The following is a 13973-nucleotide window of genomic DNA, read 5'->3' on the forward strand; positions in this document are numbered from 1 at the left end:
ATTTACTCACCAGATTTTAGACTCACACCTCTTATTAATGTTTCTTCAACATTTTAAGAAGTATGCAAGGTTAAAAATGATCTCCATTCCTTTGAAAATAAAGTACTGTACTCCTGAGGGAATTCTGCATCAAAAAATTTAAAAAATTGTGCACATTTTAAAATTCTGCATAATTTGTCAAAACAACACAATATAATCGTACCATTTTCAATTATTTGCTGACAAGTATTTTGAAATAAATTATAATCGCACCATTCTCAATTATTTTGGTACTTATTGTGTTACTGTGTAATTTTGACAAATAAAGTATGAAGAACTTTGCAGAATTTTAACATTTTGGTGCAGAATTCCCTCAAGAGTACCAGGGTTGTGTGGGGCGCGGTCTGGGTGGGGTTTCTGGGTGCAGGGGGAATAGGACTCTGCAGGGGAGTCCAGGTGAAGGTGAGTAGGGCTTGGCAGTGGGGGGGGGGGGGGTGTCTGGGTGTGGGGAGTTCAGCTGCAGTGCTGGGGGAGTGGGGTCAGGGTGCAGCTGATTGGGGCTCAGTTGGGTGGGGAGTCCAGGTGTGGGGGGCTCCTGATGTAAGGGGGGAGGCTCGGGGGATGGACGCTCCCCCTACCCAACCCCCATGCATCTGGACCCCTCCACACCCACCCGAGTCTGACCCCCCACACCTGGAACTCTCCCAGAGTACAGAGCTTCCTGCAGCCAGGTGAGGGTTCTGGAGGTTGATCTGACCCAGCCTTGGCTGCTCAATGCAGGGGATGGGGAACTTTGTCTCCGTCCTCCTCCTGCCACCCCCACCCCCACCCAGGACTAATGTCCTTGGTCGGCCAAGGCATCCCCAACCCCAGTGATTTACCTCTCCCACGGCTGTCTGAACAGACGCACCTGCGCTGCCAGGGAAGGTGAGTGAGCACTCTGTACAGCTTATCTTTGCTTCCCCACTGAAACCATTTTTCTGCGTGAAGCAAAGAGAATCTTTGGGGGGACGTGTTTCCACGTGCATGCAGTAGTGCAGAATTTCCCCAGGAGTAGTACAAGTTCTATTAACTTTACTTACATGAAACAGTTAACTATTTATTTATTTTAAAAAGGGTAGAAGGAAGCGTAGTTCTTGGAAAACTCAATAAACATACTGATCCTAATAAAAGGGCCATTCCCTACTATTTTAAAGTAACAGAAGTACTATGGGGTATAGTTCTGTGTTTCTTCTTTAATTAAAATACAGTTGAATGTTTGTGGTTTATCACAAAGTTTACCAAATTATTCAAGAATGCAGACAAATGTATTAAATCTACTATCTGATGTTAGTTCAGCAGTCTTACAAGTGTGCTTAAATGCAGTTTTATTTTTTAAAAGACTAAAATATAATGGCCGCCTTTCAACATTTACTGACATACTTAAATGTACTTTGCTTTTCAGGGTAGACTGAATCCAAACATCAATTCTACCAAAGCTGCAGGCTAATAATTAAGGGCACAAGAATGCCCCCTGAAATCAATTTTACTATGTTCTAAATGCATATTTTGAATCAAAAGCAGTAGTTAATGCCATTAACCACATTGTACTTTAAATAAGAAAAATACGAAGTACAAACCAGTTATGATTCAAAGTAGCTGTGTTATCGAATATTCAGCAAAACACAAGGTTCTTGTTTTCCTGGGGTCGGAGCGGGGGTTGTTTTGTTTTTTTAAATAAAATACTCGCAACAATAAAAATTAGTATACATAAAATTCACTAAAAGAGCTACTGAGAAACACAGTTTAGTTCTAGAATAAAAGCTAAGAAAGAAAAGTAAGTAGCTGTGAATAGTTCTGAAGCTAAGCAATTAATGCATTACCTGGGGCTTCAATGCATGCATTTCTGTTAGACTGCTGCAGTATTCTCCTAGCATGTGCTGTAGGAAAGCGGGGACAGACAGTGATAAAACACAAAAATGTGTACTAGAAATAAAGACTGTCTATATGAATCAGTGGAAGGAAGACTCATTAAAATGACACTAAACTGAACTACAGAACTAGTGGAGGGGAGACGGGAGGAGAGGGTTTGTTTGTTTAGGAAGTTTTGTGTTTTGTTTTAAGCAATTAAAACTAATTATTCTAACTAGAAAAAGAAATACAATCTAATCTGGTCAACATTAAATTACAAACACCAAAGATATTCAAAATATTTAACCTAAAACCAAGAATCAGTTTACAAATGTGATAAACACTAAAGCCCATATTCTACCCTATCATATATGCAAAGATCCGACTGGAACCACAAATGCAATTTCAAGTGCATAATTTGCCCATAAACTTTTGGATATTGAGACCAGGGATAAACTACAAGGAAGAGAAGGACAAAGTCTGACTAATTATAGTAAAGAAGCAATGGATCAAAATCACAATTCTTAAGTGAATCCCCCCACCTGTTTCATAAAGGTCAGAAAGGAAATGGGGGGAATGGGGGACACTTACAGGGACATCATAAGATGTTTGTTTTGATAGATTTATTTTTCTCCTCCACAAAATCTTGTAACCAATATGCTCTACGGAATTAAGTAAAATATACTATTTTAACTAATGTTGGCATTAGACATCTTTTGGGAAGCACTGTTTCTATCCAAACACTGCAGCATTGAGCCAACATGTAAGAATCTAAAAATGATACTACGTACAGTATGTTCACGATACAGGAATGCAAAAAAGCAAGCAGTGTAAACAGTGAAATGTAAATGCAGATTTTTAAAGATATGACTGTTAAATATTTACTTTTTTTTAATCCTGAAAGAGTCCCTTTAAATGTGAACATGAATGGAAAGAAACAGCATGCAGTACAGTATGTAACTTAAAATATTAAGTGCAGATGGAATCCATCATCTGAAATTCTAACTGGTGTTTTTTGCCATGACACTTTATCTAGCACAACCGGTAACCTCCCATAAAATAACATTAATGAGTATTTGTATCTTTCCCCAGAGTGTTTATAGTAAGATTACAGTTAGTTTCAAAATTATGTTAAATATTATATTTAGTCTACTTCAAAACACTTTCCGCTTTATCACAATATTTGTACAGCAGTTTTGAAGATTAAAATGTGATGTAAGGGCTAAAATATTACATGTGTATCCTATATACACATTTAGCAAGGACTTTAATAGTGACAGCACTTAATTAATTAAGCCATGAAGTGACTGTCTCTTACCTGAAAAACCCTTTAACAGCTCACAGGAAGACTGGTAAAATACCCTTAACAGTTAATAAGGAGTTACAGGATCAATACATATTTACAGAATTTTTTAATATTGTTCAGATTAATTAAAAGAATACCTGAGGACATTTCTGTAGATCTACTATATTTAATTATTTTTTCCAATTGTTCTTGATTCTTTTTGCTGAACACTTTTGCTTGAACAGCCTCTTCATTCTGCACAGAGCGCCTGCTCCTATTACTCTTGCAAGGTTCACATGTACTAGAAATGCTGGCACTTTCATAACCTTAAATGAACAAAAAGTGTCTCTTTAAAAACAAATAATCTTAAAATCACCTGTTTCTAGTCAGTTTTAATGATAGCTCAAAAATGCAATCCAAAGACTTGTTAACCACTCTTTTGTTACTTCAAACTATGCAGAACTTAAATTATTTTTATAATAATGGGAGGTTGAGATGTCTATGTAATTAGCATTGACGGTGTCAAACATGAGTTAGAGATTGTTACAGAGTGGAGAGCAGTGGTGAAGTATTAACAATGAATAGTCTGCAAGATGCAATTCACCACAGAACGTTTGTTGGCTAATAACTAAGTCTGATGCAGAAGCATGTTGGCAGACTACAAGCACCCAAGTCAACATGAACGTATTTTACATGAGCGTATGTATGTTGGCAAACAATTCTGTACGTTACACTGTTTAAACAAACTGCAATTTAAATTTGGTTCTCTTAGAAAAAAAAAAACAATTTTATCAATATTAAACACTGCGGAACTCACTCCCATCTTGTTGGGTTTCATACCTTTCCACACTAAAAGCACCATGTTCAAGCCATTAGCATTTCTGACACATTTAAGATGACAAAAATAAAACTTTTGCTACATCACTTACCATCTCCACATCCTGTGTAAAATTAACTTCCATTCCCAAAACTTTAATGTTAATTATGACACTGTCTACACTCCAGAGTACACCCGAAGCAACATTTAAGTTATATGATTAAAATGGAGTTTGTCTCAGTGCCCTTAAGGTTAGCTGAAAACCTACCAGTATTTTTAACTCTGCTTTTTAGCTGAGTAGAACTCCTCCTCTTATTCTTCGATTTAGGTGTTTTATCTTTAGATGCCAAGCTGGCCTGGGCTGATGCTTTTCTAGATTTAAATGTTTTAGTCACAGTAGTTGGATCCACTGGATCAGGCATACTACTAAAACTCTCCAAAGATTCCTCATCAAACTCTCTTCTCCTCCGGCTGGTATCAGACTGACTTTTGTGATTACCAGATGCCATATTTTGTACTGAAACCGCAAACCCTGCCTTCAGGAATGACTGTTTTTCTTTTCTTCCTTCCTGGCTGTCATCTAGCCAAACTGGTGTGTTGTTTTCTAATTCCTCTTCAGGTTGTCTCTGACTCCTTATCAGAAAGAAAAGTTGTAAAATACATAGTACAACAAAGCTCTTTGGGGAAGGAACTGTGACTGCTATCAGACAAATAAATTATAGGTTCATCCATGATTTAAGGAATACCTATACAGTTACCCAATAGCCAACAACTGTAAGGTGATGCTGCAGAATTAGCAACATTTAAAAAAAAAATGGAAGAGAGTTACAGGCATTAGAAGAAATTCACATTACCCACTGAGTTTATCATGCAGAGATATATATTTCAGATTTATGGTTGTACACTCATATGGTGTCTTTTTTTTTTTTTTTTAAATCAGTGCAGTAACATATTGTTCTGAAGAACAAAGATGGCCATACTGGCAGACAGACTGTCCATCTAGCTCAGTATCTGTTTTCTGGCAGTTGCCGGTGCCACATGCTTCAGAGGGCATAAACAGAATCAGACAATTTATCTAGTGATCTATCCCATTGTCCAATCCTAGTTTCTAGCAGTCCATGGCTAGGGCCACCCAAAGCATGGGATTGCATCCCTGCCCATCTTGGCTAATAACTATTGATAGACGTATCCTCCATGAACTTATCCAATTCTTTTCTGAACCCATTTATATTTTTGGCTTTCACAACATCTCCTGACAATTTAAAAAATATTAAGTGCAGCTCAAATTCATGTTCCTTTCTATTTTCCTCAGTAGGATTTGACTTCCAATTTTTAAAGGAAGTCTTTTTGTCTCTAATGGCCTATGTTCTGTTGTTTAGCCATGATGTGTTTTTTGGTCCTGTTACTTTTTCTTTTTTTTTAATTTGGGATATAGATGTAGTTTGAGCCTCCACTGTGGTGTTTTTAAAAAGTTCACTCTTGGGATTGTTCCTTTTAATTGCCATTTAACTACTTTCCTCATTTTTGTTTAGTTCCCCTTTATGAAGTTAAATGTTACCGTGATGGGTTTCTTTGGTATTTTCCCCCTACAAGGTTGCTAAGTTTAATTACACTGTGGTTGCTATTGCCAAGTGGTTCAGCTCATGGACCAGCTCCTGTGCGCCACTTAGGACTAAATTAAGAATTGCCTTTCCTCTTGTGAGTTTCAAGACTAGCTGCTCCAAGAAGCAGTGATTAAAGGCAATAATATATCCCTCTCTGCATGATGTCCTCTAGCACAACATTATGTGACTGTATGGCAACAGAATGTATCTCATCTACTCATTAAAATAAGTATCTTTCAATATTTGTAAAACTTGGATATAGTTTTTCTAAGTATAAAACCTGTAAGACCATTCAGCAAACACTGTGCCTAACTATACCCAGTGTATCTTTCACACACGCCAAAAACTGTAAATTAAGACCACACTTTTCTGTCAACAGAAAATAGTCATAACACAGGTAGGGAAGAGCAAATTACAATGAGGATTGTTCACCCTTTAATTCAATTGTTTACCTTTAAAGTAGAAGTTCTGATACACTGATGGGTTCCAAAACCAAATTACAAGTAAAGAATGATTAAAGGAGAATTCCACCATAAATAGTTAAAATACCTTTGTTTCTCTGCTCCAATAGAGGAACGGCTTTCAAAGGGCTTTGGAAATGCCATGTATTCAGCTTTTCCAGAAGTGTTATGATCTAGGGGTTGCTGCTGAGGTTGCTCACTATTGTGTGGGGTAACATTATGTGCAAAATCTCCAAAACCAGAGGGATATATAGGGTTGAAGTTCATACCTGTGAGGGTAAATTAAAGCTAATCAGAAGACATACCACACGGGGAGAAAAAAAATGTGACACCACACGTTAGAGAATACACTGCATATCACTACAGCTTCAAAGTTTTATCATTCATGCAATGTTCTAGTAAATATTTTTAAAATGCTCCTTCCCCTATGGTTTTCACATACCAAAAAGAAAACAAGAAAAACCACAGTAGCTGATTTTAAACTGCTGTGATACTGGGGCCTTGTCTTAATTTGTCCCAATTTCAACCATGTCTGAGCAGCCATCACTGTAGATGCACAAGTGCAACCCATAGTTTACCCAGGGAAATCTACCATTTGCACAGTGTAGCTTTTTACCCAGATTTCAAGCAGGGATAAGTTCTGCCAATGCAAATAGAAACTTTGTCTGTCTACACTAAGGGTTTGTACTGGTGTAGCTGCTCAGTAACATATAATGCCTGTTTGGTAGCAGTCTCAATCCAAAACATGTATTGGCAGTCTCATCAGAGAAGTCAAGTAATGAACATGTTCACTCTCCCCACGTACGCAGCCCTTCTTCAGAAGAGTGTTACTGCACAATGGCAGGGGCTTGTGTGGAAACTTCTTTTAACAATCCTCATCCTATACCTGACCTATATATAGGAGGATTTCAAACATCACTGCTGTAATCTGGCATGTTTCACCAGCACCAAGTTCACTTTTTTCCCCACTGCCAGATAGAAGCCATGCCCTCCACATGGAGCTCAAAATATGTACTCCATCTCTTGGCAGCAAATGTTCATGCCCATCTGCTTGGATAGCCTGGGCTCACAACTCACAAGTTGTTTGGACCATTTCATTAGGCAATATGATCTGGGAAACATATGGAGAAAAGAAGGTAAAGCAGGCCTCCAGGAGCTGAGGTTAATCGGTTTGTAGAGGGAAGTAGAGGGAAAACAGTAAAAATACTATTTTAACATGAGAACCCATTTACCAAAGTCTAACAAAGCAAAATGTTTATATAACTTGTACACCAAAACTTTGCATTTAGTCATTTCTTTCTCTTTACATTTCCAGAAATACCTACCTGGTGCAAAAGAAGAAAAATTAGAAAATCCAGGTATGTTAAATAGATTCATTGGTTGTGGAGGAAAACTGAAAGGACAAAATACTGTAGGAGATGGAGGTGGTGGCGCACTGCTGCCTCTTTCCTTTCTTTGTGGCTTCTCCTGCTGCTGCTGTTCTTGTTGGTACATAAGATCATTTAACATCTGCTTTAACCTATGAAATACAGAAAAGTTACTTCTGAAGAGAAAGGTATGTTACAAAATGATATATAGTACAATAGTTTCATTTATTTCAAATGCATGTAATTTCAAAAAGACCTTAAACTGGCTTTTTCCCCCACCTTCCCTTCAATACAGCAATTTTGAATGAATTGTACAGTCCATATAGAGGAAGCCCAACAACTAAAGCAACATGGAAGTCATATAGATTTGCATCTACATATTAACAGACAACCATGGCTATAGAGTAGGCCAAATTCCCACATACGCTGATATTAATGAAACAAAGCATTTTTGGGGAAAATTTGCTAAACCTGTTTTTTTTCATAATTTCAATGTACTGAATTTGAAAATTGTTACTAAGAAGAGTTTTGAACTTGAAGGTAAGTAAAATACAAAAGAGAAAATTGCTACCATTTGAAACTTAAAAAAATAAAGGAGAGATACTAAATATTGATTATGTTCCTCATTTGAAATACCATACTATCAGAAAATACAGGGAGTGATCTCTGTAGAAGATTATACTCTGTGCTTCCTCTAGTCACATGAGGATATGCACTGGAATTTTGTTGGTTTTGCAGTAAGGACTTTTAAGATTAAGTAAACTAACTACTTTTCAGGTGTTTTTGATATGTTAAGGAATTAAATGCACTGCTGTCCATTACACAAAGTATCATGCACAACACAGTATGATAATTTATTTCTGTAAATTCTCTTTCAAAAATATAAATTTATTACTGTTAGCTAATTATCAACCTAACTAACGCTGACTTCTGCTTACAGTGTGAGTGAGTTCTTAGTACGGATTTGGAAAACAATGCCATGGCATAAGTGATATACTGGTAAATATTTATTTGTTCAACATTCATGTGACAGTTAATTGCATTATTATTGTCATGTATTCCTTAGACAAAACAGGGAGACAGTCCTGAATCTGACATGTTCCTCAACAGTATCTTATGAAAAATACATTTGCCAACAAGTGAAAAAGGAAATTTTGCTTCTAGCAAACATGGATTAGCTACAATACAGGAGGCAACCAATGCAAGACAGAAACTCAAGATTTCCAGAATAGGGATGCAATTGATAAAATTCTACACAACTCTTCAGTCTGAATGCAGGTAATCATTACTTTGGCATATAAACTGTTATGCAACATGCACAGATAAAGGTAAAATTAGCAGACTTCATAAATCCATTGAAGCTACCTGTAAAGAGTGAACTGCAAACCCCTTTGTGTTACAATCACCAAAACCTCAACAGCGTTTCAGAGCAAGGTCCCCCCAGAGTGAACTGGAGTCTTTGCATTTTCTGCCAGGATTGAAGTTCCATAACATTCAAAATAAACAAACATATACTTGAGGCAGAAGAGTATGAACATGAGTTCAGTGTACATGTAAATGGTGTTAAGTGACCTTATAGTCTCAGAAGGGAAATACCACCTTAACTGCTATAAGCATTTCTTGAGAAAAGTAACAAAAACTAAGCATGACTAATAGTGGTCCTGACTTGACAATGGTCTCACTTAGTAATGAGTTAAAACATTGTGCCCCGAAAGGACATGTCCTGGAACTTTCACAGGCATGGACTTTTTACTGTTTTCTCTCAAATGAAGTTGTTGAAGAGGTCCGACATTCATTTATAAGTTGTATAGCAACCTTCACAGAAAAAATTTCTACTATTGATGGTATTTACAAATTCATTGTCTTAGGTGATCACCTGCTTCTAAGAGACAAACAATATTCGTGCTTGTCAAATTTTGTCACATCCCTCAGTAAAGCAGAAGAAAATGCATCAACCATTCAATTTTTCAAGACCGAGCTGGAAAATGAATCTCTCTCAATGGTACATGTAGCAATGAAATTACGCTTAGATATACTTGCTCATCCTGATTGCCATGGGTTAAACACCAGTGAGGAAGAGGCACTAGCCTGAGTCCCAAACAGCATATAAATGTTTTTGCAACTCATCTTGGCTGGCCAATCTACTCTTGAGTTAGGAGAAGCTGAAGAAGGTGGTGGTGGTAAGGAGGGAGGACACAGAAGATAACATTGCAGAAGAATGTGAAGATGAGAAACAGGAATCACATAAAGAGACCAGGCCATTAAATATTGCACATTTCATCTACAGTGTAAGTGGAGGTGAGAAGTGGACACCCAAACATGTTAGCCTTGGAAGTATACTTCACCAGGCAATAAGAACAAAAACTCTTATCCAGATGTTTCACAACATTGGGCATTGCATTAGCTGCAAGGACGTACTTTGAGTTGACACAGCACTGGCCAAGAGCACTCTGATGTCAACGAATGAGAATGGAACAGTGATCCCATCAAACCTGGTTAAAGGAAGCTTTACGCATATCACTGCAGATAACATTGATAAAATAAGCACACACTTGATGGGCAAAACACATTACATACCAGACAGTATGCAGCCTGGCAGAGGTGACCCGCATCAGATCTGATACTGCAGGACACTGAGCCAATAAATCATGCTACTTTAAATGTTCCAGATGCAATACACCATTTTTCCTGCTGATATCACAGCAGAACCAAAATTCAATGAAGATGTCCTAGCAGAATGATTTAGTGAACACACAAAAGATTGCCAGTCAGCTTTGAAAGCACAGGCACAGGATATTATTTCCCCTCAAACATCAATCTGAAAATCCCAAAATCAGACTGGATACATTTTAATTAAAAGCACAGTAACAGCAATTCTCCATTAAACTACATACAGCTACATGCCTATCTTTCAGTCAACAGCTCATGAAACTGATACATTGAATCCTGTCATGAAAAGATTTGCACAAGTCACAGATCATCATCAACAGAAACATGTTGATGTTTGTTGATCAAGCACTCTTCCCTGTGCTGATGAAGCTAAAATGGACCGTACAAGAATATAAAGATATCCTGATACTATGCTTAGGAGGTCAATAACTTCCCAAGAGTGCTGGGGCAGCATACACAGGATTTTGAATTGTCAAATGTGTGGACAGAAAGTGAAATATTAGGTAGACAAACAACAGAACATGTAATTGCTGGTAAAATGTATGCAAAAAGCCACTCATGGTTACAAGCTCACTCTATAGGCAACGTGGGGAACTGCTATTACAACAACTTCTGAGCTATCTACGGCAACATGACAAGAAACTCAAAGAAAAGTTCCTGGATTTGGAAAAATTTGATGCTGCGGAAGATTAATATAACTTAGTGCCCATTCAGTCATCAGCAAGTTTCCATGACCAGGTGGCATCATTTGCACTGAACTGTACAGACAATCACCACAATTTCAAGTACATGGATGTGGTGTGTATTCTTCTACTCTTCATCAGAGCTCAACAGAATGAAATTTGGGACCTCCATCTATGTGTCTTCAAAAGAAGGCTTCTATTTTTTTCACCAATACAACCACACAAATTATGCTCAATGGGCATTCATGTACTTAGCAGAAATAAACCAGCTCCCTCTGGAAGTACTTGAAGAACTCCATAGAGACAACTGGGTTATGAAAGTTTCCAACCACAGATTCAGTCAGGTAGATCCGGACCACTCCAAAGAGTGACTCACGCATGCCACTGTTAAAAGAGGAGGAGGAATTACAGGTATTACAAGAATGTCCTCAGGAGATGGGCTCTCTCATATAATCTACGTGCCCAAAATGCAACCCAAACCAGAAAATTATTAAGTCTTGGACTAGAAGATCAAATTACTTGCCATGAATTCACACCAGCACAAAAGTAATATGATCATGTTTATTATATGTTCCTGACACTTCAAAGATTCAAAATTATTCACTAGTAAGCCAGCCGACACACTAAAAAACATTGCAATTAAGGATGTGGCTACAGAAGTGATTTAGGGAACTCTGCTGAATGCAGAAATATTTGGTCAGGAGCAAATGAATACTTTGGTTCAGGAAAGGCTCATAAACACCAAAGGAAAGAAGTACAGTATAAATGATTCCTACAGAAATGGAAGGTTTTTTTCATTCACTGTGGGAACTCCACCTCCCAAAGTGATGGTAACTAGCTCAACGGACACATTCATCTGTTGACGTAGCTGCATACACACTGAGGATTAGGTTAGCATAGCTATGGCACTCAGGGGGGTGAATTTTTCACCTCCCCAAGTGCTGTAGTTATGTCAACCTTACTTTTACATACAGACCAGGCATCAGTTTGATTTATTTAAAATATTTATCAGTGAAGTAAGCTTTTTATTACTTCTGAATCATTTCAGCACAAGTATTAGCAAAAGTCTTTCACAAATACAGGATAAATAGCATACCTTTGAACATTATTCTGTTGCCATGTCAGCTGAGTATAGCATTGGTTTAACTGGTGCATTATAAGGTGCACTTGTGGAGATGCAACATTACTGGGCATCACACTATAAGGGCCTGTAAGCAGAGTCTGTAGTAGACAAGAGAGGGTCTGTGGAAAGAAGGAAATGCTGGTCACCAAAACTTCTGAAGTCAGAGATTAATTATTCCTGTAAAATTTAGAGGAAAGAACACTACCACTACAATGTATGCCATACAGAGTAATAAGATACCAGAATAAGTGCTTTTGATATTTACCTGCTGATCCTGCATCAAGGTCTGACAAATACGGACACTAAATTCAAGCTGTTTCTTTAACTGGTTAATCTGCTCTTGCCATTGTTCCTTCTCCTCCACATAAGAGAGTTCAGACATCCACTTAAGGTTTTCTTGCCGCCGCATGCTAATATTCTGTTGTCTTGTCTTAGCCAATGGACGGTAATTCCCATCTGCTGAAAGAGGGCGGCGATTCTTCCATCTGGGGAAAAGGGAGTGTCAGATTTCTTGAAAGTCAAACTAACTTTGTAAGAGAAGAAAGTTGAAATTTGCAAAGAGTCCATAGTTTCAGTCAACATTTCCATTCTAGGTAAACTATTAACACTTTTTGACAAGAGCAGTTACAGTTTCTTATTCCCAAGAAACTTACCCATTGGCACAAAAAAAAAACTACTTTAACTTTTAAATTCAGTATGAGTTGGAGAACTGGCTTTTGTTTTGAGATTGAGATCTAGGAATTCAGTATCTTCTGTTGCAGCTCTTCTTTTCTTATATTTTATATGGCAAGCCTAACTTGTGAGTAAAGAATTTATCTTTCTAATTTCTATATATACTCACATGCTTTTATAGCTTATTCATCGTAAAACAGCATGGGAGCCAAACAGAATATTTGCTGGGGTCATATTGGTGGCATTGTAAAATCATGCAAAACTGAACAAGTGTGCTCAGCAAGAGTATGGGATAAAGCCCCAGTCTGTATTAAAGATGCAACTGTATATGACAACTATTAATATACCACTTCCACAAATGGGTTTGAACAAATGGCCAACCAATGGAGTGTTTCCATCACTAAAATCAGCTAGTACCCCATGGGACTACAGAGTAACTAATGTTATATCTATCTTTAAAAAAGTTGATAAAGATGATCTTGGAAATTATAGAGCTATAAACCTTTCTTAAGTACCAGGAAAATTAGTAGAAGTGATAATTAAAAACAGAACCATAAAATATCTACACAAACATGCTATGATAGGGTACAGCTTCTGTAAAGGCAAATCATGCCTCTAATCCAGGGGTCATCAACCTTTGGCACGCGGCCCATCAGCGGATTACGTTTTGTTTACGTTGACCATTTGCAGGCACGGCGCCCTTGCAGCAGCTCCCAGTGGCCGTGGTTCGCCGTTCCTGGCCAATGGGAGCTGCAGGAAGTGGTGGGCCGCAGGGACATGCTGGCCACTTCCCGCAGCTCCCACTGGCCGGTAACAGCGAACCATGGCTACTGGGAGCTGCAGGGGGCCATGCCTGCAAATGGTCAACATAAACAAAATGTCTTGCGGCCTGCCTTCAGATTACCCTGATGGGCCGTGTGCTGAAGGTTGCCAACCCTTGCTCTAATCTATTAGAATTCTTTGAATAGGTCAACAAAATAGAGGAAGGTAAACTGGGTGATATGATTTATTTTGACATTCAAAAAGCCTTTGAAAAAGTCCCATAGCAAGAGGCTATGAAGGAAACTAATTAGTCATGTAGCGAGACAAAGTACTGCCATGGATTAGAAAATGGCTAAGAGACAACCAACCAACCAAAAAAAAAAAAAAATCAGAAATAAATGGTTAATTTTCAACATGGCAGAAATTAACAGTCAGGTGCCCCCAAATGTTCCATGCTAAAACTGATGTTTAATGAAAAACGTGTTGAACAATGAGGTGGCAAAATTTGCAGACCCTATTCAATTATTTAGATTTGTCAAGACTAGTAGAGACTGAGGAACATCAGCTTGATAGCAGATGAAATCTACTGTTGATTATGCACGTTGGAAGGAATAATTTGAACTACTCAAACACTGCATATAGCTAGTTTAGAACCTAGCT

At 37.9% G+C, this 13973-nt stretch overlaps 1 protein-coding gene across 11 annotated transcripts in view; it reads right to left on the reverse strand.

Annotated features, from left to right (window-relative positions):
- The window catches only part of PCM1 (pericentriolar material 1), a 75049-nt gene that overhangs the window by 20539 nt on the left and 40537 nt on the right, over positions 1-13973 (reverse strand). For 7 of the 11 annotated variants that reach the window (XM_045017754.1, XM_045017752.1, XM_045017750.1 and 4 more), the window contains 7 exons: positions 12145-12364; positions 11853-11998; positions 7362-7555; positions 6125-6305; positions 4240-4604; positions 3313-3480; positions 1842-1898 (listed from right to left, as the gene is read on the reverse strand). In XM_045017754.1, coding sequence (XP_044873689.1) covers positions 1842-1898; positions 3313-3480; positions 4240-4604; positions 6125-6305; positions 7362-7555; positions 11853-11998; positions 12145-12364 — 1331 coding nt within the window. The remainder of the gene's footprint in view (positions 1-1841; positions 1899-3312; positions 3481-4239; positions 4605-6124; positions 6306-7361; positions 7556-11852; positions 11999-12144; positions 12365-13973) is intronic. The other 4 variants (XM_045017756.1, XM_045017759.1, XM_045017760.1 and 1 more) reach the window with 1 other exon arrangement.

Source organism: Mauremys mutica, chromosome 5 (assembly GCF_020497125.1).
Source record: "Mauremys mutica isolate MM-2020 ecotype Southern chromosome 5, ASM2049712v1, whole genome shotgun sequence".
NCBI classification, from domain to species: domain Eukaryota; kingdom Metazoa; phylum Chordata; order Testudines; family Geoemydidae; genus Mauremys; species Mauremys mutica.